Source organism: Dermacentor albipictus, unplaced genomic scaffold (assembly GCF_038994185.2).
Source record: "Dermacentor albipictus isolate Rhodes 1998 colony unplaced genomic scaffold, USDA_Dalb.pri_finalv2 scaffold_41, whole genome shotgun sequence".
NCBI lineage: Eukaryota > Metazoa > Arthropoda > Arachnida > Ixodida > Ixodidae > Dermacentor > Dermacentor albipictus.
The window spans coordinates 26245-44356 of record NW_027225595.1 but is presented as its reverse complement, the minus strand read 5'-3'; the positions used below and the strand labels follow the sequence as shown (position 1 = coordinate 44356).

Below are 18112 nucleotides of genomic sequence, written 5' to 3'. Positions count from 1 at the left end.
AAAGACAAGAAACGTTTCTATCGGGACCGACTTAGAAATTCAAATTCTTTTTCATGTAAGCGCACCGAGGTTGTACTAACGCAGTCATCACCTAATAAACTGATGTAGTACGCTTCCAAGATTTCTCGCTCTTCTTTGCCCTTGCCCCTGCCAAGAATCGTCACATTGCTAAACAAAGGATAACAACCACACTCATTGCAATGGCGAGGCAAGTTTGCACCGTTATCTGACCCCAGGGAGGAGTGGTGCTCACGCAGGCGGTCATTAATACATCGACCGGTTTGGCCTATGTAAAATCTTTCGCACGTGAGAGGGAACTTATAAACAACCCCTGCAGCACATGCTGTGAAACGGTTTTCATGCTGCGTTGTGCAAACATGGTTCCTTGCCCTGCTTCGAGAAATGCGCGAACACAGACCCTCCGCCTCTTTTGAAAGCGGTGGCTGAATCGCTGCTTCAGAGGCTAAAGAAGGAACGTACGGAGCTGGTAGATGGTGGGGCTATTGAACGTAGGAAACTTGAAGTAATGCCGTATGTGCATAAAGTGAGCCACAGTATTAAGAAAGTTGCCGCCAAGCAGGGAGTAAGTGTTGTGTTTTCTGCCCCTTGTAAGCTTTCAGGTCTGTGTTTGCGCATTTCTCGACGCTCTCAGGACGCTCTCAGGAACGGAGGAAGCCTAAAAACAGTGAAGAAGAAACTAGGAATTGGCAAGAATCAGATGTATGCGTTAAGAGACAAAGCCGGTAATATCATTACTAATATGGATGAGATAGTTCAAGTGGCTGAGAAGTTCTATAGAGATTTATACAGTACCAGTGGCACCCACGACGATAATGGAAGAGAAAATTGTCTAGAGGAATTCGAAATCCCACAGGTAACGCCGGAAGAAGTAAAGAAAGCCTTGGGAGATATGCAAAGGGGGAAGGCAGCTGGGGAGGATCAGGTAACAGCAGATTTGTTGAAGGATGGTGGGCAGATTGTTCTAGAGAAACTGGCCACCCTGTATACGCAATGCCTCATGACGTCGAGCGTACCGGAATCTTGGAAAAACGCTAACATAATCCTAATCCATAAGAAAGGGGCGCCAAAGACTTGAAAAATTATAGACCGATCAGCTTACTGTCCGTTGTCTACAAAATATTTACTAAGGTAATCGCAAATAGAATCAGGAACACCTTAGACTTCTGTCAAGCAAAGGACCAGGCAGGATTCTGTAAAGGCTACTCAACAATAGATCATATTCACACTATCAATCAGGTGATAGAGAAATGTGCGGAATATAACCAACCCTTATATATAGCTTTCATTGATTACGAGAAAGCGTTTGATTCTGTCGAAACCTCAGCAGTCATGGAGGCATTACGGAACCAGGGTGTAGATGAGGCGTATGTAAAAATACTGAAAGATATCTATAGCGGCTCCACAGCCACCATAGTCCTCCATAAAGAAAGCAACAAAATCCCAATAAAGAAAGGCGTCAGACAGGGAGATACGATCTCTCCAATGCTATTCACAGCGTGTTTACAGGAGGTATTCAGAGACCTGGATTGGGAAGAATTGGGGATAAAAGTTAATGGAGAATACCTTAGTAACTTGCGATTCGCTGATGATATTGCCTTGCTTAGTAACTCAGGGGACCAATTGCAATGCATGCTCAATGACCTGGAAAGGCAAAGCAGAAGAGTGGGTCTAAAAATTAATCTGCAGAAAACTAAAGTAATGTTTAACAGTCTCGGAAGAGAACAGCAATTTACAATTGGTAGCGAGGCACTGGAAGTGGTAAGGGAATACATCTACTTAGGGCAGGTAGTGACGGCGGATCCGGATCATGAGACGGAAATAATCAGAAGAATAAGAATGGGCTGGGGTGCGTTTGGCAGGCATTCTCAGATCATGAACAGCAGGTTGCCATTATCCCTCAAGAGAAATGTCTATAATAGCTGTGTCTTACCAGTACTCAGCTACGGGGCAGAAACCTGGAGGCTTACGAAAAGGGTTCTACTCAAATTGAGGACGACGCAACGAGCTATGGAAAGAAGAATGATAGGTGTAACATTAAGGGATAAGAAAAGAGCAGATTGCGTGAGAGAACAAACGCGAGTTAATGACATCTTAGTTGAAATCAAGAAAAAGAAATGGGCATGGGCAGGACATGTAATGAGGAGGGAAGATAACCGATGGTCATTAAGGGTTACGGACTGGATTCCAAGGGAAGGCAAGCGTAGCAGGGGGCGGCAGAAAGTTAGGTGGGCGGATGAGATTAAGAAGTTTGCAGGGATGGCATGGCCACAATTAGTTCATGACCGGGGTTGTTGGAGAAATATGAGAGAGGCCTTTGCCCTGCAGTGGGCGTAACCAGGCTGATGATGATGATACACATGGCCGGCTTCTCCGCAGTGATAGCAGAGCGGACGGTGGTCGGGGGCTCGCCAAATGTCCGTCTTCCTCGCGTAGGTGCGCTGGGCGACGGGTGGGCGTGCTGGCGACGGCGGCGGCGGACGACAGAATTGCGTCGTTGCAGGGCCCTGGCGTGGTCGCGGAGGGGGACCTTGACGGCGTGCGACGGCGGCGTAGGTCATCGCTTCTGGCTGGGGCTGCAGTAATTGAGGTTGCACCTCAGGAACCCCAAGCGATCGCTGAACCTCATCTTTCACGATGTCAGCGATCGAAGCTACTTGAGGCTGCGACGAAGGCAGGACCTTGCGCAGTTCTTCGCGCACAATGGCCCTGATGGTCTCTTGAAGGTCGTCCGAACCTAGTCCTTGGATGGCATACTGCGGCGTGTGCCCCTGGCGGTTATATTGCCGGGTGCGCATCTCCAGAGTTTTCTCGATCGTCGATGCCTCTGCAGAAAACTCAGCCACAGTCTTCGGTGGGTTACGAATAAGTCCGGCGAAAAGGTCTTGCTTGACGCCGCGCATCAGGAAGCGAACTTTTTTCTCCTCCGACATTTCCGGGTCGGCATGCCGGAAAAGACGGGCCATCTCCTCCGTGAAGATTGCGATCGTCTCGTTTGGCAGCTGCACTCTGGTTTCTAGTAGAGCTTGGGCTCGCTCTTTTCGCACGACGCTTGTAAACGTGTGCAAGAAGCCGCTTCGGAAAAGGTCCCACGTCGTTAAGGTGGCTTCCCGATTCTCGAACCACGTCCTGGCGGCGTCTTCCAATGTGAAATAGACATGCCGCAGCTTGTCGTCGCTGTCCCAACTGTTAAACTTAGCGACCCTCTCATACGTTTTGAGCCAGGTTTCCGGGTCCTCGAATGTTGATCCGCGGAACGTCGGAGGTTCCCTGGGCTGCTGCAGCACAATGGCGGACGCTGGGGCTACCATTGGGGTTGCCTTGTCCACAATCTTCTTGGTCTTCTCAGGTAGAAGTCCGTGCTCCGGGGGCAGCTGTTGAAGACGGCGGCTTGCTCGATGCTCCGGGACTACGTTGGTGTTCTCTTTGTGCTCCGGGCTTGGATCATGGCTTGTCGGGGGCGTCCGGTACATGAACGAAAAGCACCTCCACCAGATGTCACGGGGTAGTGACGGTGAAGAAAGCAAGAATACGGTGGAATACAAAACTAGCTTTTATTGGGCGAACCTGTGCCTACAAAAACAGGCTACACTTATAGCACAACGATAGCGGCGAACACGGTCGGCGATCGTCAGAAATCTGATCAGCGGGTCAAGTGCGTCGGCTTTTATACAGCAGTCATCGAATGTTCCAGACTAATCGTTCGGACCCGCATGCCTTCCACAAAGTTCTACAACATTCGAGTCACGCGATGAAATCAGATAACACAAGGTTCGGCGACAACACAGCGGATAGAAGCATCGATAACTTTCCAGAAACTTCGGATACATGCAGACGCGTCCCGCGCTGTGCGATAACATTTGTTAGGCGGCGAAACGTGGTCGCCTGTTAAATATAAGTACACGTGTCAATATGATGTCCTGACGATCCTCGGTGGTCAAGCCGGCTGCACTCCATAGAGCACTGGCGAATTCTGGGCGCGTCCACTTATCAAGACAAAGTCCTCCGTGTGGCCGCAGAATTATCTTTTCATCGCGCAAAGGAAGTCGAGGCAGGTTCTGGTTCCGACAGCGCTTGCGTACGGTAAGCTGAAAGGTGTCTAGAATACCTAAGATGTTCTTGGAGGGTTGCATCTTAGCGTGCGTTTGACGGATGCGTCGCTTATGTATAACTGTCCTCCAGCAGCAACCTGCGTCGTCGTCAGTTTTGTCGTTGTAAATGTTCAGGGCAGCATCTTCCTCCATCCTTTCCCCGGTTGGGGTGTCCACCTCTCTTTGTTGGGAGGGAAAATTGGCAATGATGGGATTGGTGGCCAGTCCCACCGTAACCACCTCGGGCATTTTCGTTGTTGCTGAAAAACGTGCGGCGGCATTCTCCGTCGCTGCTTGCGTCTCCTGCTCGTTGGAAAATGATGCTGCGGTAGATAAATGCGCCATCGAAATAGAGTGTTGAAATGGCCAAAGGCCCTTTGCACGCCTGTTTAGAACATGGGTCGTGGAAGAGCTGGTCACTTGGCGCTATTGGTTCATGGTGCAGAAAACACACCAAGGCAGCTATGACCCCCGCAGGAACAGCTGCTTTGGAACTGCTTCAGAGCTGTAGAGGCGCGGGGAGCGGCAAAAAATAAACTCACGGCATACAAGGTTGGTGTCAGCTTGCAAAGAATGCAGCGATTTGAAGTATCGCAGGCGAGTGGGCGCGGCGGGACGTGCGTAGTCGAAGGAGCAGAGAAACCAGGCGTCCACGATTGCCGAAATGCGTATCTCCTAGCCTGGCAAGGGAACAATAATTCAGGTTCGCCAGTCGCCCTCTAGATTCTGTACAGGAATATGTTTATCTAGATCAATTACTCACAGGGGACCCTAATCCTTCGAAGGAAATTTACAGAAATATAAAAATGGGTTGGAGTGCATACACAGGCATTACCAAATCCTGACTGGGAGGTTACCACTATGAGTCTATGATCATTGCATTCTACTGGTGCTAACATATGGGGCAGAAACGTGGAGGCTAACAAAGAAGCTCAAGAACAAGTTAAGGACCACGCGAAGAGCAATGGAACGAAAAATGTTAGGAAGAGGCAGGAAGAGACCAGCGTGGATCAGAGAGAAAATGGGGATACCTGATATTGTAGTTGACATTTAGAGAAATAATGTAGCTGGGCAGGCCATGTAGTGTGTAGGGTGAATAACCACTGGACCATTACAGTTACAGAATGGATGCCAAGGGAAGGGAAGTGCAGTCGAGGGCGGCAGAAAACTAGGTGGAGTGATGTGAAATTCAGAAATTTGCAGGCACAAGTGGAATCAGCTAGTGTAAATCAGAGGTAATTGGAGATTGCACGGAGAGGTCTTTGTCCTGGCAGTGGACATAAAAATAAGCTACTGCTGATGATGTTGACCTTGACAAAAGACAGTGATCGTGCTGTGTTCCTAGCTTCACTTCTCCACTGTGTCAACCATTTCACATGCCACAAAAAAATTCGTAGCCCTGGTGGCATTGGGTTCCATGCATGAGCTGCAGGTTGTTTATAGCAGTGTGGAGTGAAATTAGTTTTAGAAAGTTAGATCATGGCCATCATTGTTTTAGGGAAAAAAGTAATACTGAAGTTGCTTTCATGCTTTGTACTGCATCTTTAGTTGCTCTTGTAGCCTGCAGTGTGCTGAAGGCAAACTGTAGAGTAACACTTCAGGCTCATTCCTTCTTTTTCCATTTGGATGACGATTGCAGTGGTGTGCTTTTAAGTGACTGTGAGAAAAATTTCGGTGGGAATGATTCCTTGTGCAGGTGACCTATCAACTGAAGATCCTCACTACCGCCCTTTTCTCACTGGCACTGCTCAACAAGAAGCTTGCAGCTGTGCAATGGGTGGCGCTTCTGGTGTTGTTTGTGGGAGTAGCACTCGTTCAGCTGGCACAGATGGGTGTGCATCCCGCAATCGTGGAGGGCCATGTGCAGAGGCCCCTAGTTGGTTTCCTGGCCATCCTGGCAGCTTGCTGCTTATCCGGATTTGCAGGTGTCTACTTTGAGAAGATCCTTAAAGGCAGTGACGTTTCTGTGTGGATGCGCAACGTCCAACTGAGCACTTTTGCTGTCCCTTTTGGCTTGCTCACGACACTTGCCAATGATTATGCAGAAGTTCATGAGAAGGGATTCTTCTATGGGTACAACATGCTAATCTGGATCGTCATTCTTCTGCAAGCCCTTGGTGGGCTGCTGGTTGCAGTTGTTGTTAAGTACGCTGACAACATCCTCAAGGGCTTTGCCACTTCACTTGCTATAGTGCTTTCATGTGTGGTATCAGTGTATGCCTTTGAATTCCACCTCAGCTGGCAGTTTGTGGCTGGTGCAGCGCTTGTCATGGGCTCCATCTTTCTCTACAGCCGACCCAATGCAAGCATGGTACAGTTGCACATTCCGTCACGCAAAGTTTGAGTACAGTGCATAGTACAAACAACAGTGCACATGCTGTAGGCATGCTTGGATAGTTGAGCATTCCTTCAGTGCAGCATGCCACAGTAGCACTTGTATCAGGACATCTTCTGGCTCGCACTATGCTAGCAGGCAATCAAGACAAGGTTATGCACACTCCTGTCAGTGATGACTTGACATGAGCATGGCTTGTAAGCAAAAGCTTCAGCTACCTTGTACCTTGTGCACTGTGGTTTGCTCGATGCATTGACTGTTAGTATTGGTCCAGTTGTTGTGCACGTGTAAAGTAGGCTATGTATGAAAACGATTTCTCATTTTCTAATTCCCTTCGATTACGATTTAATAAAGCTATGTTGTGAAAAAGCTTCTTTCTGTTCCATTTATGAACCAGAAAGCATCGGGTGTGATACAGATAGTAAATACTGAAGCAAAAAGTATTTGCAATACACATACAGGATACTAAAGGAGAATATTTGTATCTGGCGCAATACTGGCTCTTGATATCACAAGATACTATGGCACATAGGAACACTTCTCATGTAACTCAATTCTAAGGGCCCCTGCAAGTTTACAATAGAGTTGCCTTGCAAACTTCTTAAATTTTACCAGGACATTTCTTTAATATGTCCGCTTTTAATACGTAAGAATTTTCTCAACTTTATAGCTCGGTGTACGGTATTGCTTGCAGTACTTGCTTGAAACCAGCACAGGGGCGCGATCGGGGATCGTTGTTAGGAGCGCGCATTCGGTTGCGCCGCATGCAATTGGCCTAGGCCGCGTCGACTTCATCAGCTGCATGAAGTCAGCACGGCCTCGTCGAATCGCGCACGATGCAACCGAACAACGATCCCCACTCACGCCCCTGATTTGTTATACGAGTACTAGACTGCAACAGCTATGATTACAGAAGACTGGGAAGGTTCACACAGACAAAAAAAGAGCTCCACTTAAATACAAGTTTGCAGATGACTGCTGACAGAACACTATCAGTCCCGTCATTGTATTTTATAGCCCGTTTTTTTTATAGCTTGGGCGCTTGAAGAATGCTGTATGGCAAAAAAATTTATGCAATTATTGATGCTGACTGAGTTATGTATTGCATACATTCAGTTCGTCACTCCTTATATGTATCATCCCTCGCCATGCCTTTTGTTATTTTGTTCCTATTTTGTTCAGAGCGCGCAACCGAACGCATGCTCCGAACAATGATCCGCGATCGCGCCCCTGTCTAAATGTACATATATAGCCTCTGTACGTGTCATTGACTGGCTCTGTTCTCTGCAGGAAATCAACTTGCCATGTAGCAAAAGCTACTGGGCACGTGAGTGAATGAGAGGAGCCAATGAGCAGATTATGTCAGTCACAAGATGTATTAATGTGAGCTTGAGCCGCTTTCTCCGAGAAGGGAGCAGACAACACAGAGCAGATTACACAGCAGGCCAGTTGTGTGTAAGGCTGTCCGCAATTGCATATCACAATTGACATGTAAAAATAATTAGCACGTGTGCAGCGTTGTTCACCAAGAATGTAGACTTGAAAATGCTGGTGGAGGCACATTTTCATGAAAACATATAGTTAGCGTAAAATTGAGAAAGCCCAAGAGATGAACCTAATGCCTGTCATTCTAATAGAACCAGAGGTCAAATTTTGTATGCAGGTCTGCCAAAAACAAATTGTAGCCTAACTCTATTAACGGGCAAACATACACAATTGATTGTAATGGGGGCATGTTGACGCAACCCTGATAAATTGCTGCTATAGGTCTTCGCAACGTTCCTACTGCACATGCTCCCTTTGAGGTAATATGCTCTATATGCGAACTCCAGTTTAAGCTTTTCGATGTACACTATGCACAAATATTTAAGTGAATTCACCTGTGATACTTTCTCCTTGATAAAATATCAAAATTTCCACAGGAACGCTTTAAGCAAAAATTAGGATGGCACTTGTTCTGATATCAAGAGAGAGGTTAATGACATTAAACCACAATTCTAGGTGGCTCATAGAGGACTGTAGAGTTTGGCACAAAGCGTGTAAATCTATATATACAACAAAAAATGCTTTGGTCGTTTGTGTATATGTACACATGCACATCCTGTTGCAAAGGTACAGTACTCTATAAAACATTAAACAGCAATGGCGATAGGACTGATCCTTGTGGTAGGCCTCTTGACTGTAGATACATTAATAAAGACATTATGTATTGATTGCAGTAAAATTCCCTGCTGTTTAAAAATTCATAAACCAACACGACAAAATAATTTGGCAGACCTGCATTCTGAAATTCATTTATTAGGTTTACATGCTCTGCACTGTCATATGCCTTAGTGATATCCAAAGTGACTAAGGCTGCATATTTTTTCTGACATCGAGCTAGTTGAATACAACTTTCTAGGTCGACATCGGCGCACTAAATTGAGCACCCACATCTGAAGCCAATTTGGAATGGGCTCAATATCATGTTCTCTATCAGCCAATTATCTATGTGGTCGTGTAAGATTTTTTCAACGAGTTTGCTAGGTTAGAAGTAATAGATATTGGTGCAATGTTATCCAAGACATAACCGGCACTTTGCTATTTTAATGATGGGATTACTTTTGCAAGTCTCCATTCCAGAGGAATCCACAAATTTTTAATAGAATGGTTTACCATGGTAAGTAATGCGTGTGGTGATATATTAAAGTTCTTATTGCTGCAGTAATGCCATCGGAGCCTGGCACTGAATCAGACAGCTGGTTTAGTACGTTTTTCAGCTCGATAACTGTAACTTCTTCGAAGCCTTCACCATGAATAGGTGACATAGCACGACAGGGTAAAATAGACTTAAAGTGGCATTCTAGACCTTTAGCAATAGCTTCCAGTAATTTGGCCATTTCGCAGGGTGTTCGAACAACAGAGTCAGCGTTTATTTGTGCCGGAAGGACCTTTTTATTTATCAGAAATCGAAAAAAGTGCTTTTCTGTTGGTGGCCTTTGAAAGAAAGTCAAAGTGCTTGCAATCAAAGTTGTCTTTCACATTTGCCCCTTTTCTTTTAAATGTTGCTGCTGCGAACTTATAGTCTCTCCAATTGCTAGGGCACTGCTTATGAAGCAGTTCTTGCAATGCTGCTTTTCTTATCCTGTAATCGCATTAGCACTCTGCACTCCACCAAGGGTTAAAAAATCCACTTTTAGTGGAGTGCACAGTGAATTGAGACTTTTTAACGGAATCTTTTAGAACAGAAAATAAATTTATAGCCTTTTTGAATGTGCTGGAATTAACAAAAGTACTTGAATGTTTAGTAATTTGAGTCAACGGGCATACAAGCTCAAAAAGCATGGGAAGATAATCACTGCTTGTGCCCAAGTTTATAACAGACCATGTGGACATAGACTAATTAGAGCTAGCAAAAGTGAAATCTATCGTGGAAAGTGACTGACTACAAATAAATGTGGGGTTTCTTGTGTTAATTAATGCGTCATAAATTATTGTTAGCAGCCCAATCCCACAAACGTTTACCACTAATGATGGGTGTTAAAATTTCCGGCAAAGATAGTTTCTTTTCTACAGGACGTAACTACTGTATGTAGAACATTAGTGTTCAGAATGCCTCCGGGAAAATAAACTAACTAATGTCCGTCAGATGTGGCCTGGAATAGAAATGTCTGTAGCTAGAATTTCGCTTTCTGAAATCATAAGCTGGCAATATATTTTAGCCTGGTGTGTAATTTTTGAAGAGGTAAAGATAGCTAAGCCACCACCATGGAAAGGGCGGTGTAAACGAAATCTACGGTGATTTCTTAGATAAAATGTCTTTTCCGCTGATAACCAGATTTCTTGCAATGCAGTGACAGCGACAATACCTCGATTTCGTTCATCTTGACAGTTTTGATATGGTTACAGATGAGCTGGATTTATTTACAAAGTGGCCAACGGGGCGTAGAGACGAGATCGCAGGCAGTCGGGCCTTTTTTACACCGTGCGCAGTTCCACTTCTTTGGCTCCGCCGCACAGTGTAACATCTTCCTCTGGCGCAGACGAAGCTTGTCGAGCAAGTTAGGGATCCACATAATTGGTAGTTCTTGATTCAGGAACCCTATGATGGTACTGCTTCAGGCGGGCCACATGAACCACCTGAGCCTGCCGCGACCGTTGATTATTGGCGGTCAGTTTTGCAATGACGTAGTTGATGTCACTTTGCTGAGTATCACGAATGGACTGCTGTTCGTCGAGACAAACTTGCAATACAAGCCTTTCTTCCGTAGAGGTGCCCACAGTAACACATGATTGCCAGAAGCGAAAGTGACATGTACATGCCGGGCGTTATGCATGCCTTGGTTAAAACTTGCGAAGATGGTGTTCTTAAGCAAGCGAGCCAACGCGCTTCTTCGGCACGACACAACGTCTGTGGAATGAATGCACCTGCGTTCATTGCACCTTTCATAGTCTAATGCCTGCTAGCCAAGTTGCTATCCACAAAACATGCCGATGGGCGCACGACAAATCGTGGAAGTCCGACTCACCGCGACCGGATAACGAGCAAAAATGTTTGCCCCGTGCTAGACACCAACGCCTGGTCATTCGCGCATACGGTCATGTGAACCGTGGCGCGTTCGAACGATCGTGTTCGTCCATTCCGTTCCGGGGAAGGCCTCGCGAGATGGTCTCGCAGAAGCATGGATCGGCGCATGCGCAGAACGTCCGCGCCGCTCCCCGAGCCAAAGAGCCTTCTCCTTTTGCTCCCAAGTAACCCCGCCGTTAGGTGGCGTTAGCAGAGCAACACTCACGCCATCTCTCGTACTACCCTGCAAGCATACCGATCGCCGCAGTAAAGCCACGCGGCGAAGCCGGATTATAGGAAATTTCTGGAGCTATGCGGGAAAACAACATGTCAGGGGACGCGCAAGAGTCGCGCATCCCCCAACACTACATATTCCGGCGAAACATGTCACACGGTCTAACATAAAGGCGTGCTTCGCGAATAAGGTAGTACATGCAACAGTGGCCGCGCCAAGGAAATGTCCACACGCTGTCCATAACATGCGAGCCGACATTGTCCTTGGGTACACCGCTAGCGTCCGCTGGTCACAGCAGCAGCTCTGCAGACTTGACGGCACGATTCCAGGCCAGGACTGCGGAACTAAACGTAACAGGTGTTTGCGCTGTTACGTTTAGTTCAGAATTATGTACCAACTAGGCCCAAATGAAGTGTTACAGGACTACGGAAACGGCGACGCAGTAGTCAGTACGAGCAAGCGTCGCTCGCGCCGACGCGCCCTGCTGGCGAGAGCCGCAGTAGCTGTTGGTGACCGCTGGCTCTTCTCTGCCGCCAAAGGTTGCGAGCCGGATACAGGCGGCCGCAGAAGTCGCTACGCCGAACTGGCCACAGCATCACCATTGCCCGGGGTGGCTCGATCGTAGTCCGGGGCAGCGGCACAGGCGATGTGCAGGTGATAGCAAACTAGGGGTGACTCCACTCACGCTGCGCACACTCAACGCACTCGGCAAACACTAAAGTAGTGCAAGGGAGAAGAATTCTGCATGCGCATCGCCCAGGTACGATGTTCAACTCGGCTAGCAAAAGACCGGGTGGCCGCTCAGATGTTTAGTTGACGTGAACGAAGCTCGCTTTCTCTAGTCGAACGAGTAATTTCAATTCGTGCGAGGCTAACTAGAATGAGGGGAGCAAAGTGCAACACCTCAACGCCACGTTCCACCAGGTTGTGTCGCTCCACGTGCGACGGGCAGCTTCGTAAAGCCTTAGGCCTAAAGCTACCCTGACAACCGGCATCCAAAAAACAATACCCAAAATGGGCGCTAAACAGGCAGCCGCGAGGAGACGTCAGCTCTGTTAGGTGGTGCTACCCCGCTTGATGGACACATAATCCAAGTTGACGGCGCCCACCGTCCCAGACGGTGTCGGGGCGCCCGGTGCCAGGCCGCAATACTAGGCAACCCGTAGTGGCACCCGTGGCCCGCGGCCACTAGGCTCCCAGAGCCGTGACTACATCAGAGTCAGAGATAGAAACTATTTACACATAAGAAATTCGGACCACCCACGAGGCTTCCGTACTCGCTTGAGGCTTGTCAATGCTCCGAGGGTGCTAAGCCTCGCTCTCCCAGGATGCAGACCACGTGGCTCTCGTACGGACGAATGTCATTTAAAAAGAACACTGGCGAAAAGGCTTAGCACGTTGACAAGTCCAAAACACTGTAGCCACCGTCGCCTCGCTCAAGAAAGCACGCCGCCAACTCTAGCGATCAAAATTCACGCTAGCCCTACGCTTCGGTTCAAACAAAGGTCTCGAACGAAGCGAAACTGTTAAAAATATCGTCCGATGCCCCAAGAGGCCCCACGTTGGGCAGCCAGATTTGGAGTCCTCACCCGTGCTCTTGGGTCAAAGGAATGACAACACAGTAGTGTAAACAATCACAAGGGCATTTATTGCACCTTTCATAGATCAATGCCTGCTAGCCGAGTTGCTATCCCCAAAACATGCCGACGGGCGCGCGACAAATCGCGGAAGTCCGACTCACCGCGACCGGATAGTGAGCGAATATGTTCGCCAACGCCTGGTCATTCGCGCGTATGGTCACGCGAACGGTGGCACGTTCGAAGATCGTGTTCGTCCATTCCGGGGAAGGCCTCGCGAGACGGTCTCGCAGAAGCATGGATCGGCGCATGCGCAGAACGTCGGCGCCGCTTTCCGAACCCGAACCAAAGAGGAAGAGCCTTCTTTTTGCGCCCAAGTAACCCCGCCGTTAGGTGGCGTTAGCAGAGCAACACTCGCGCCATCTCCCGTACTACCCTACAAGCATACCGACCGCCGCAGTAAAGTCACGCGGCGAAGCCGGATTATAGGAGACTACAGCTATGCGAGAAATCAGCATATCAGGGGACGCGTGAAAGTGGCAATTGCAAAATTGTGTCCAAGAACGTTTGGGGACTGCGAGCGTACAACAGATGGAAAGGCGCATACCCTGTTGCTTCGTGCTAGGCTGTATTGCATGCGACGTACGTACGTGACAAAGGGCAGCACGGCATCCCAGTTCCTGTGATCATGCAGCTGAGACGTACAGTGACAACATGTTGGTAAGCGTACGATTCGTGCGTTCGGTGAGGCCACTTGTTTGAGGGCGGCACGGCGTTGAATGGCGATACGTAGAACCGTAAAGCACTTCCTGCTGGGCTAGTTGGCGCCCTGTCCCTTTGTCTTGTGTGTGTCTGAAATGAAATTTGGCGATGATGAAACTTCCCGCTCAGCTGGCGAGGGTCGACGGCATCCAGCACGCGCTGTATGCCGACGACATAACCATCTGGTCTAAACACGGCTCGGTAGGAGAAATGGAGGCCAACCTGCAGCAAGCGGCGGACATCGTAGACAACTATGCCCGTCGATGCGGCCTTCAGTGCTCCCCGTCCAAATCTGAATTTGTGCACATACGCCCCTCACCAAAGTGCACTACCAAAATCGACCTCTCCCTTAACAGTGGACCCATACCCGAACACGACGAGATCCGAGTACTGGGGCTCTTTATTCACAAAAATCGAAAAGCTTACACAACATTGGCCAAATTGCGTAAGGTGGGGGACCAGGTGGGCCGGATGGTCCGCCAGGTTTCGAACAAGCGCGGGGGGTTACGATGCAAAGACGCCTTGCGGCTGGCGCATGCATTTGTAACCAGTCGAGTCCTTTACTCGGCTCCATACCTCCACCTACGCAAAGTTGACGAGAATGCACTAGAAGTCATTCTCCGTAAAATCTACAAGCGTGCCCTCGACCTCCCGGTCAGCACCTCCAACCTGCGCCTCCTGGGCCTGGGGATGGTGAACACCTTTAAAGAGCTGCGAGAGGCACACTTGATGAACCAATACACGAGACTCTCTAAAACGCCGTCGGGTCGCCGCCTCCTTGCCCGACTACACATCCATCATTCAATACATATATACGGAAGAGCACGTACATATCCCATCACAGTGGAGGATGGATGGATGGATGGATGGATGTTATGAGCGTCCCCTTTGAAACGGGGCGGTGGCTTGCGCCACCAAGCTCTTGCTACTATGCTGCCTAATATCCTACCTAGGTTAACCAATGAAAAAAACAAAACACTATGAACTACCACGTCCAAATTTTCTGATACCCTATTGCGAACTGTGCTTTTGTACGTCTCCGTCCTTTGTCGTTTCCCTACTTCCACCAATCCTCCAATCGCCTCTTACTGATGTCTATTGCGGACCTGTTTGCTTTACCACTGCTCCCGCTGAACCCAAGGGCTTCAAGGAGGCCAGTGGTGCCTAAATCGACCGCTGGATGGACGTCTTCACATTCTAATAAAATATGCTCCGTCGTTTCCCTAGCTTTACCGCAGCAAGCACATGCTTCTTCTTCCTTCTTATATCTCGCTTTATAGGTGCGTGTTCTAAGGCATCCCGATCTCGCTTCGAAAAGTAATGAGCTTCCCTTTGAGTTATCATAAATGGTTTCTTTCCTAATTTCGTTTTTTCCCCTCAAGTAGTTACTCATGGCAGGTTTCTTTTCCATTGCCGCCACCCACGAGATTAATTCAGCCTCTCTGACTTTCCGCTTGACCTTCTTTGTTGCTGTGTTGCCCACCCCACAGGCCGCATACTTGCTGGTAAGCTTCCTAGTTCTTTTCCTCCACTGTGAATCAATGTTTTGCCTGTACAGATACCTGAACACTCTCCCAGCCCATTTACTTTCCTCCATATTCCTCAGCCGTACTTCATACTCAATTTTACTGCGAGCTTCCCTCACTTCAAAACTAGTCCAGCCCATATCCCCTTGCACAGCTTCATTTGTAGTCTTCCCGTGAGCGCCCAATGCGAGGCGACCCACTGACCTTTGGTTCCCGTCGAGTCCTGATTGTTCCCCTGATTTAAAGCAAACAACCGCATTTCCAAAAGTAAGTCCTGGAACCATTACCCCTTTCCACATACCTCGGAGGACCTCGTACCTATTGTATCCCCATAGCGCTCTGTGCTTCATTATGGCTGCATTTCTCTTCCCCTTGACTGTTATGGTTTTTTCCTGTGTTTCCATATATCCGTTGCCTTCGTTTATCCATATACCAAGGTATTTATATTCTGTTACCCGAGGTATTTCTTGGCCCTGTATCTCCACTGTCTGTTCACTGTTTTTATTGAATACAATAACACCTGATTTTCTAACACTAAATTTCAAACCTAAATTGTTGCCTTCCTGTCCACAGATATTCAGACGTTGCAAATCACTTTGCTTGTTTGCGAGCAACACAATGTCGTCCGCATAAAATAAACCTGGGAGTTGCTGCTCTATTACTGTACCTGCCTGTTTGTATGAGAGATTGAACCCGATATTACTTCCTTCTAGCGCCCTCTCCATCCTCACCATGTACATCATAAACAGCAGCGGGGATAAAGGGCACCCCTGCCTCAGTCCCTTGTTGATATGAACTTTCTCCGCGCTCCTCATCCCTTCCCATTCAACGCAAACAGTATTTTCTAGGTAAATCTCTCTCAAAAGCTGTATACAATCGTTACCTAAGCCTTCCCCTTCCAGAATATCCCACAAAATGCTGCGGTCTGCGTTGTCGTATGCTCCTGTAATGTCCAAAAAGGCCACATACAACGGTCTGCTTTCTGCTTTTGATATCTCAATACACTGAGTAAGAACAAACAAGTTATCATCCAAACGCCTACCTATTCTAAAGCCATTCTGAAGCTCTCCCAAAATGCCATTATTTTCTGCCCATGCTTGAAGCTTTAATTTGATTGCCTGCATTGCTAGCCTGTATATTACCGATGTAATGGTCAACGGTCTATACGAGTGAATTCTGTCTTTCTCCCCCTTGCCTTTATAAATTAAATTCATTCTACTTTGTCGCCAACTGTCTGGTATTCGTCTATCTTTCAAAGTTTTTTCAACTGCTTTCACGAGAGCTTCCTTACTTTTTGGTCCCAGTTCATTTATCAGCCTAACGGGAACCTCGTCTAGCCCTGTGGCTGTGCGCTTAGGAATTTTCTCTTCCGCTTTCTTCCAGTTTAAATTTGTAAGCACTAGCTCCTTTCCCCCTTGGGTCTCTTTCATGCTCTTTTTTTCTTCAAATACAACCTCGTCCTTGCCTTGGAAAGATTCGGCTGTTACTTTTTGGATGTAATTTATTGCTGCTTCTCCTTCCAGTCTGTTTTCATCTTCGTCTAGGATATGTTGTTGTATTGTTGTTGATTTCCTGCCTAATAATTTTATGTGATTCCAAAATATTCTAGGTGCGGCCTTCTTTTTCTCACGTATATCTGACAACCAACTTTCACTTTCACCTTTTAATTTTGCTTGCACCAGTATTTGAACCATAGACTTTTTCTCCCGGTATATTTCCCATTTACCGGTTACTTCATCCTGTGACAACTGCGCCTTCTTTGCCTGCCTGTGCTCTCGAGATGCTTTCTGTCGTTCGGCGATCGCTTCTCGTATCTCCTTGTTCCACCAGCTTTTCGGTTTCTTTTTTCCTTTCCAATGAACATGTTGTTTCTCTTTCCGTATTTCTGTCGTTACTACACTTAGAAGCTCACCATATTCCCACCCCTTACTTGGCGACTTGCCAATTTCTTCCTCCACTCTAGTGACTATATTTGCTATTTGTTCAGCGTTCAAATTTGGACTGGCCATTTTGCTTTCGTTGCTCTCTTTCCCAACTACATATCCCATTTTCAAAATGATGCGTTTATGGTCACTCCCTATGCTGCTAAACCCTTCCTCATCGATGACCATTTCTCTCAACTTATACAGGGTGCAGGGCATACCGGAGGATGGATGGATGGATGGATGGATGGTAGGAGCGTCCCCTTTGAAACGGGGCGATGGCAGTTGCCACCATGCTCAGATTTTTATTTCGCCTTTTATTTTTATCTGTGTTATGTGTTATTGAATTTCTCGATTTTCTTTAAATACGTCTTCCTACCCTTTTAACCTTATGTCCCCTCTCTGCTTTTGAGCCACCAATCCTCCAATCGCCTTTTGCTAATTTCCACCGCACATTTATTTACATGACTATCATTATCTCTGAACCCTAGGGCCTCAGGAAGGGTGACTGTGGCCGCATCGACATCGGGATTGATACCATCACATTTTAGTATGAGGTGTTCCATTGTTTCTACATATTTACCACACACAGTACATGTGTCTTCTTCTTCGTTAAATTTCTTTTTATAGCTCCGTGTTCTAAGACATCCTGATCTAGCTTCAAAGAGTAGGGCACTGCCTCTTGAGTTATCATAAAACGCTTCCTTCCTGATCTGCTGTTTCCAGTATCGATATAGTTCTACGCTATGCTTCTTTTCCATTGAATTTATCCAATTTTTACCTTCCGCTTTTTTTAACCTGTAGTTTAATGCTCTGTCCTTTTTCGTCCTCGTGTCTGGCATACTTACTGGTTAGCTTCCTAGTTCTTTTCCGCCATTGTGAGTCAACGCTCTTTCTGTATAGGTATTTAAACACCTTGGCGGCCCACCTGTTATCATCCAATTTCCTCATACGTTTTTCGTATAGGATTTTACTCTGAGCTTCCCTTGCTTCGAATGATGCCCAGCCCATATCTCCCTGTACTGCTTCGTTTGTGGTTTTCCCGTGGGCACCTAGTGCTAACCTTCCCACAGCTCTCTGATTTACTTCTAGTCTCGACT

At 47.3% G+C, this 18112-nt stretch overlaps 1 protein-coding gene across 2 annotated transcripts in view; it reads left to right on the top strand.

Annotated features, from left to right (window-relative positions):
• Positions 1-6817, top strand: part of LOC139052873 (UDP-galactose translocator-like) — a 68454-nt gene extending 61637 nt beyond the window's left edge. For both annotated transcript variants that reach the window (XM_070530023.1, XM_070530022.1), the window contains exon 4: positions 5806-6817. In XM_070530023.1, the coding sequence (XP_070386124.1) occupies positions 5806-6453 (648 nt within the window). In that variant the 3' untranslated portion in view covers positions 6454-6817. The remainder of the gene's footprint in view (positions 1-5805) is intronic.
• The last annotated feature ends 11295 nt before the right edge of the window (positions 6818-18112 follow it).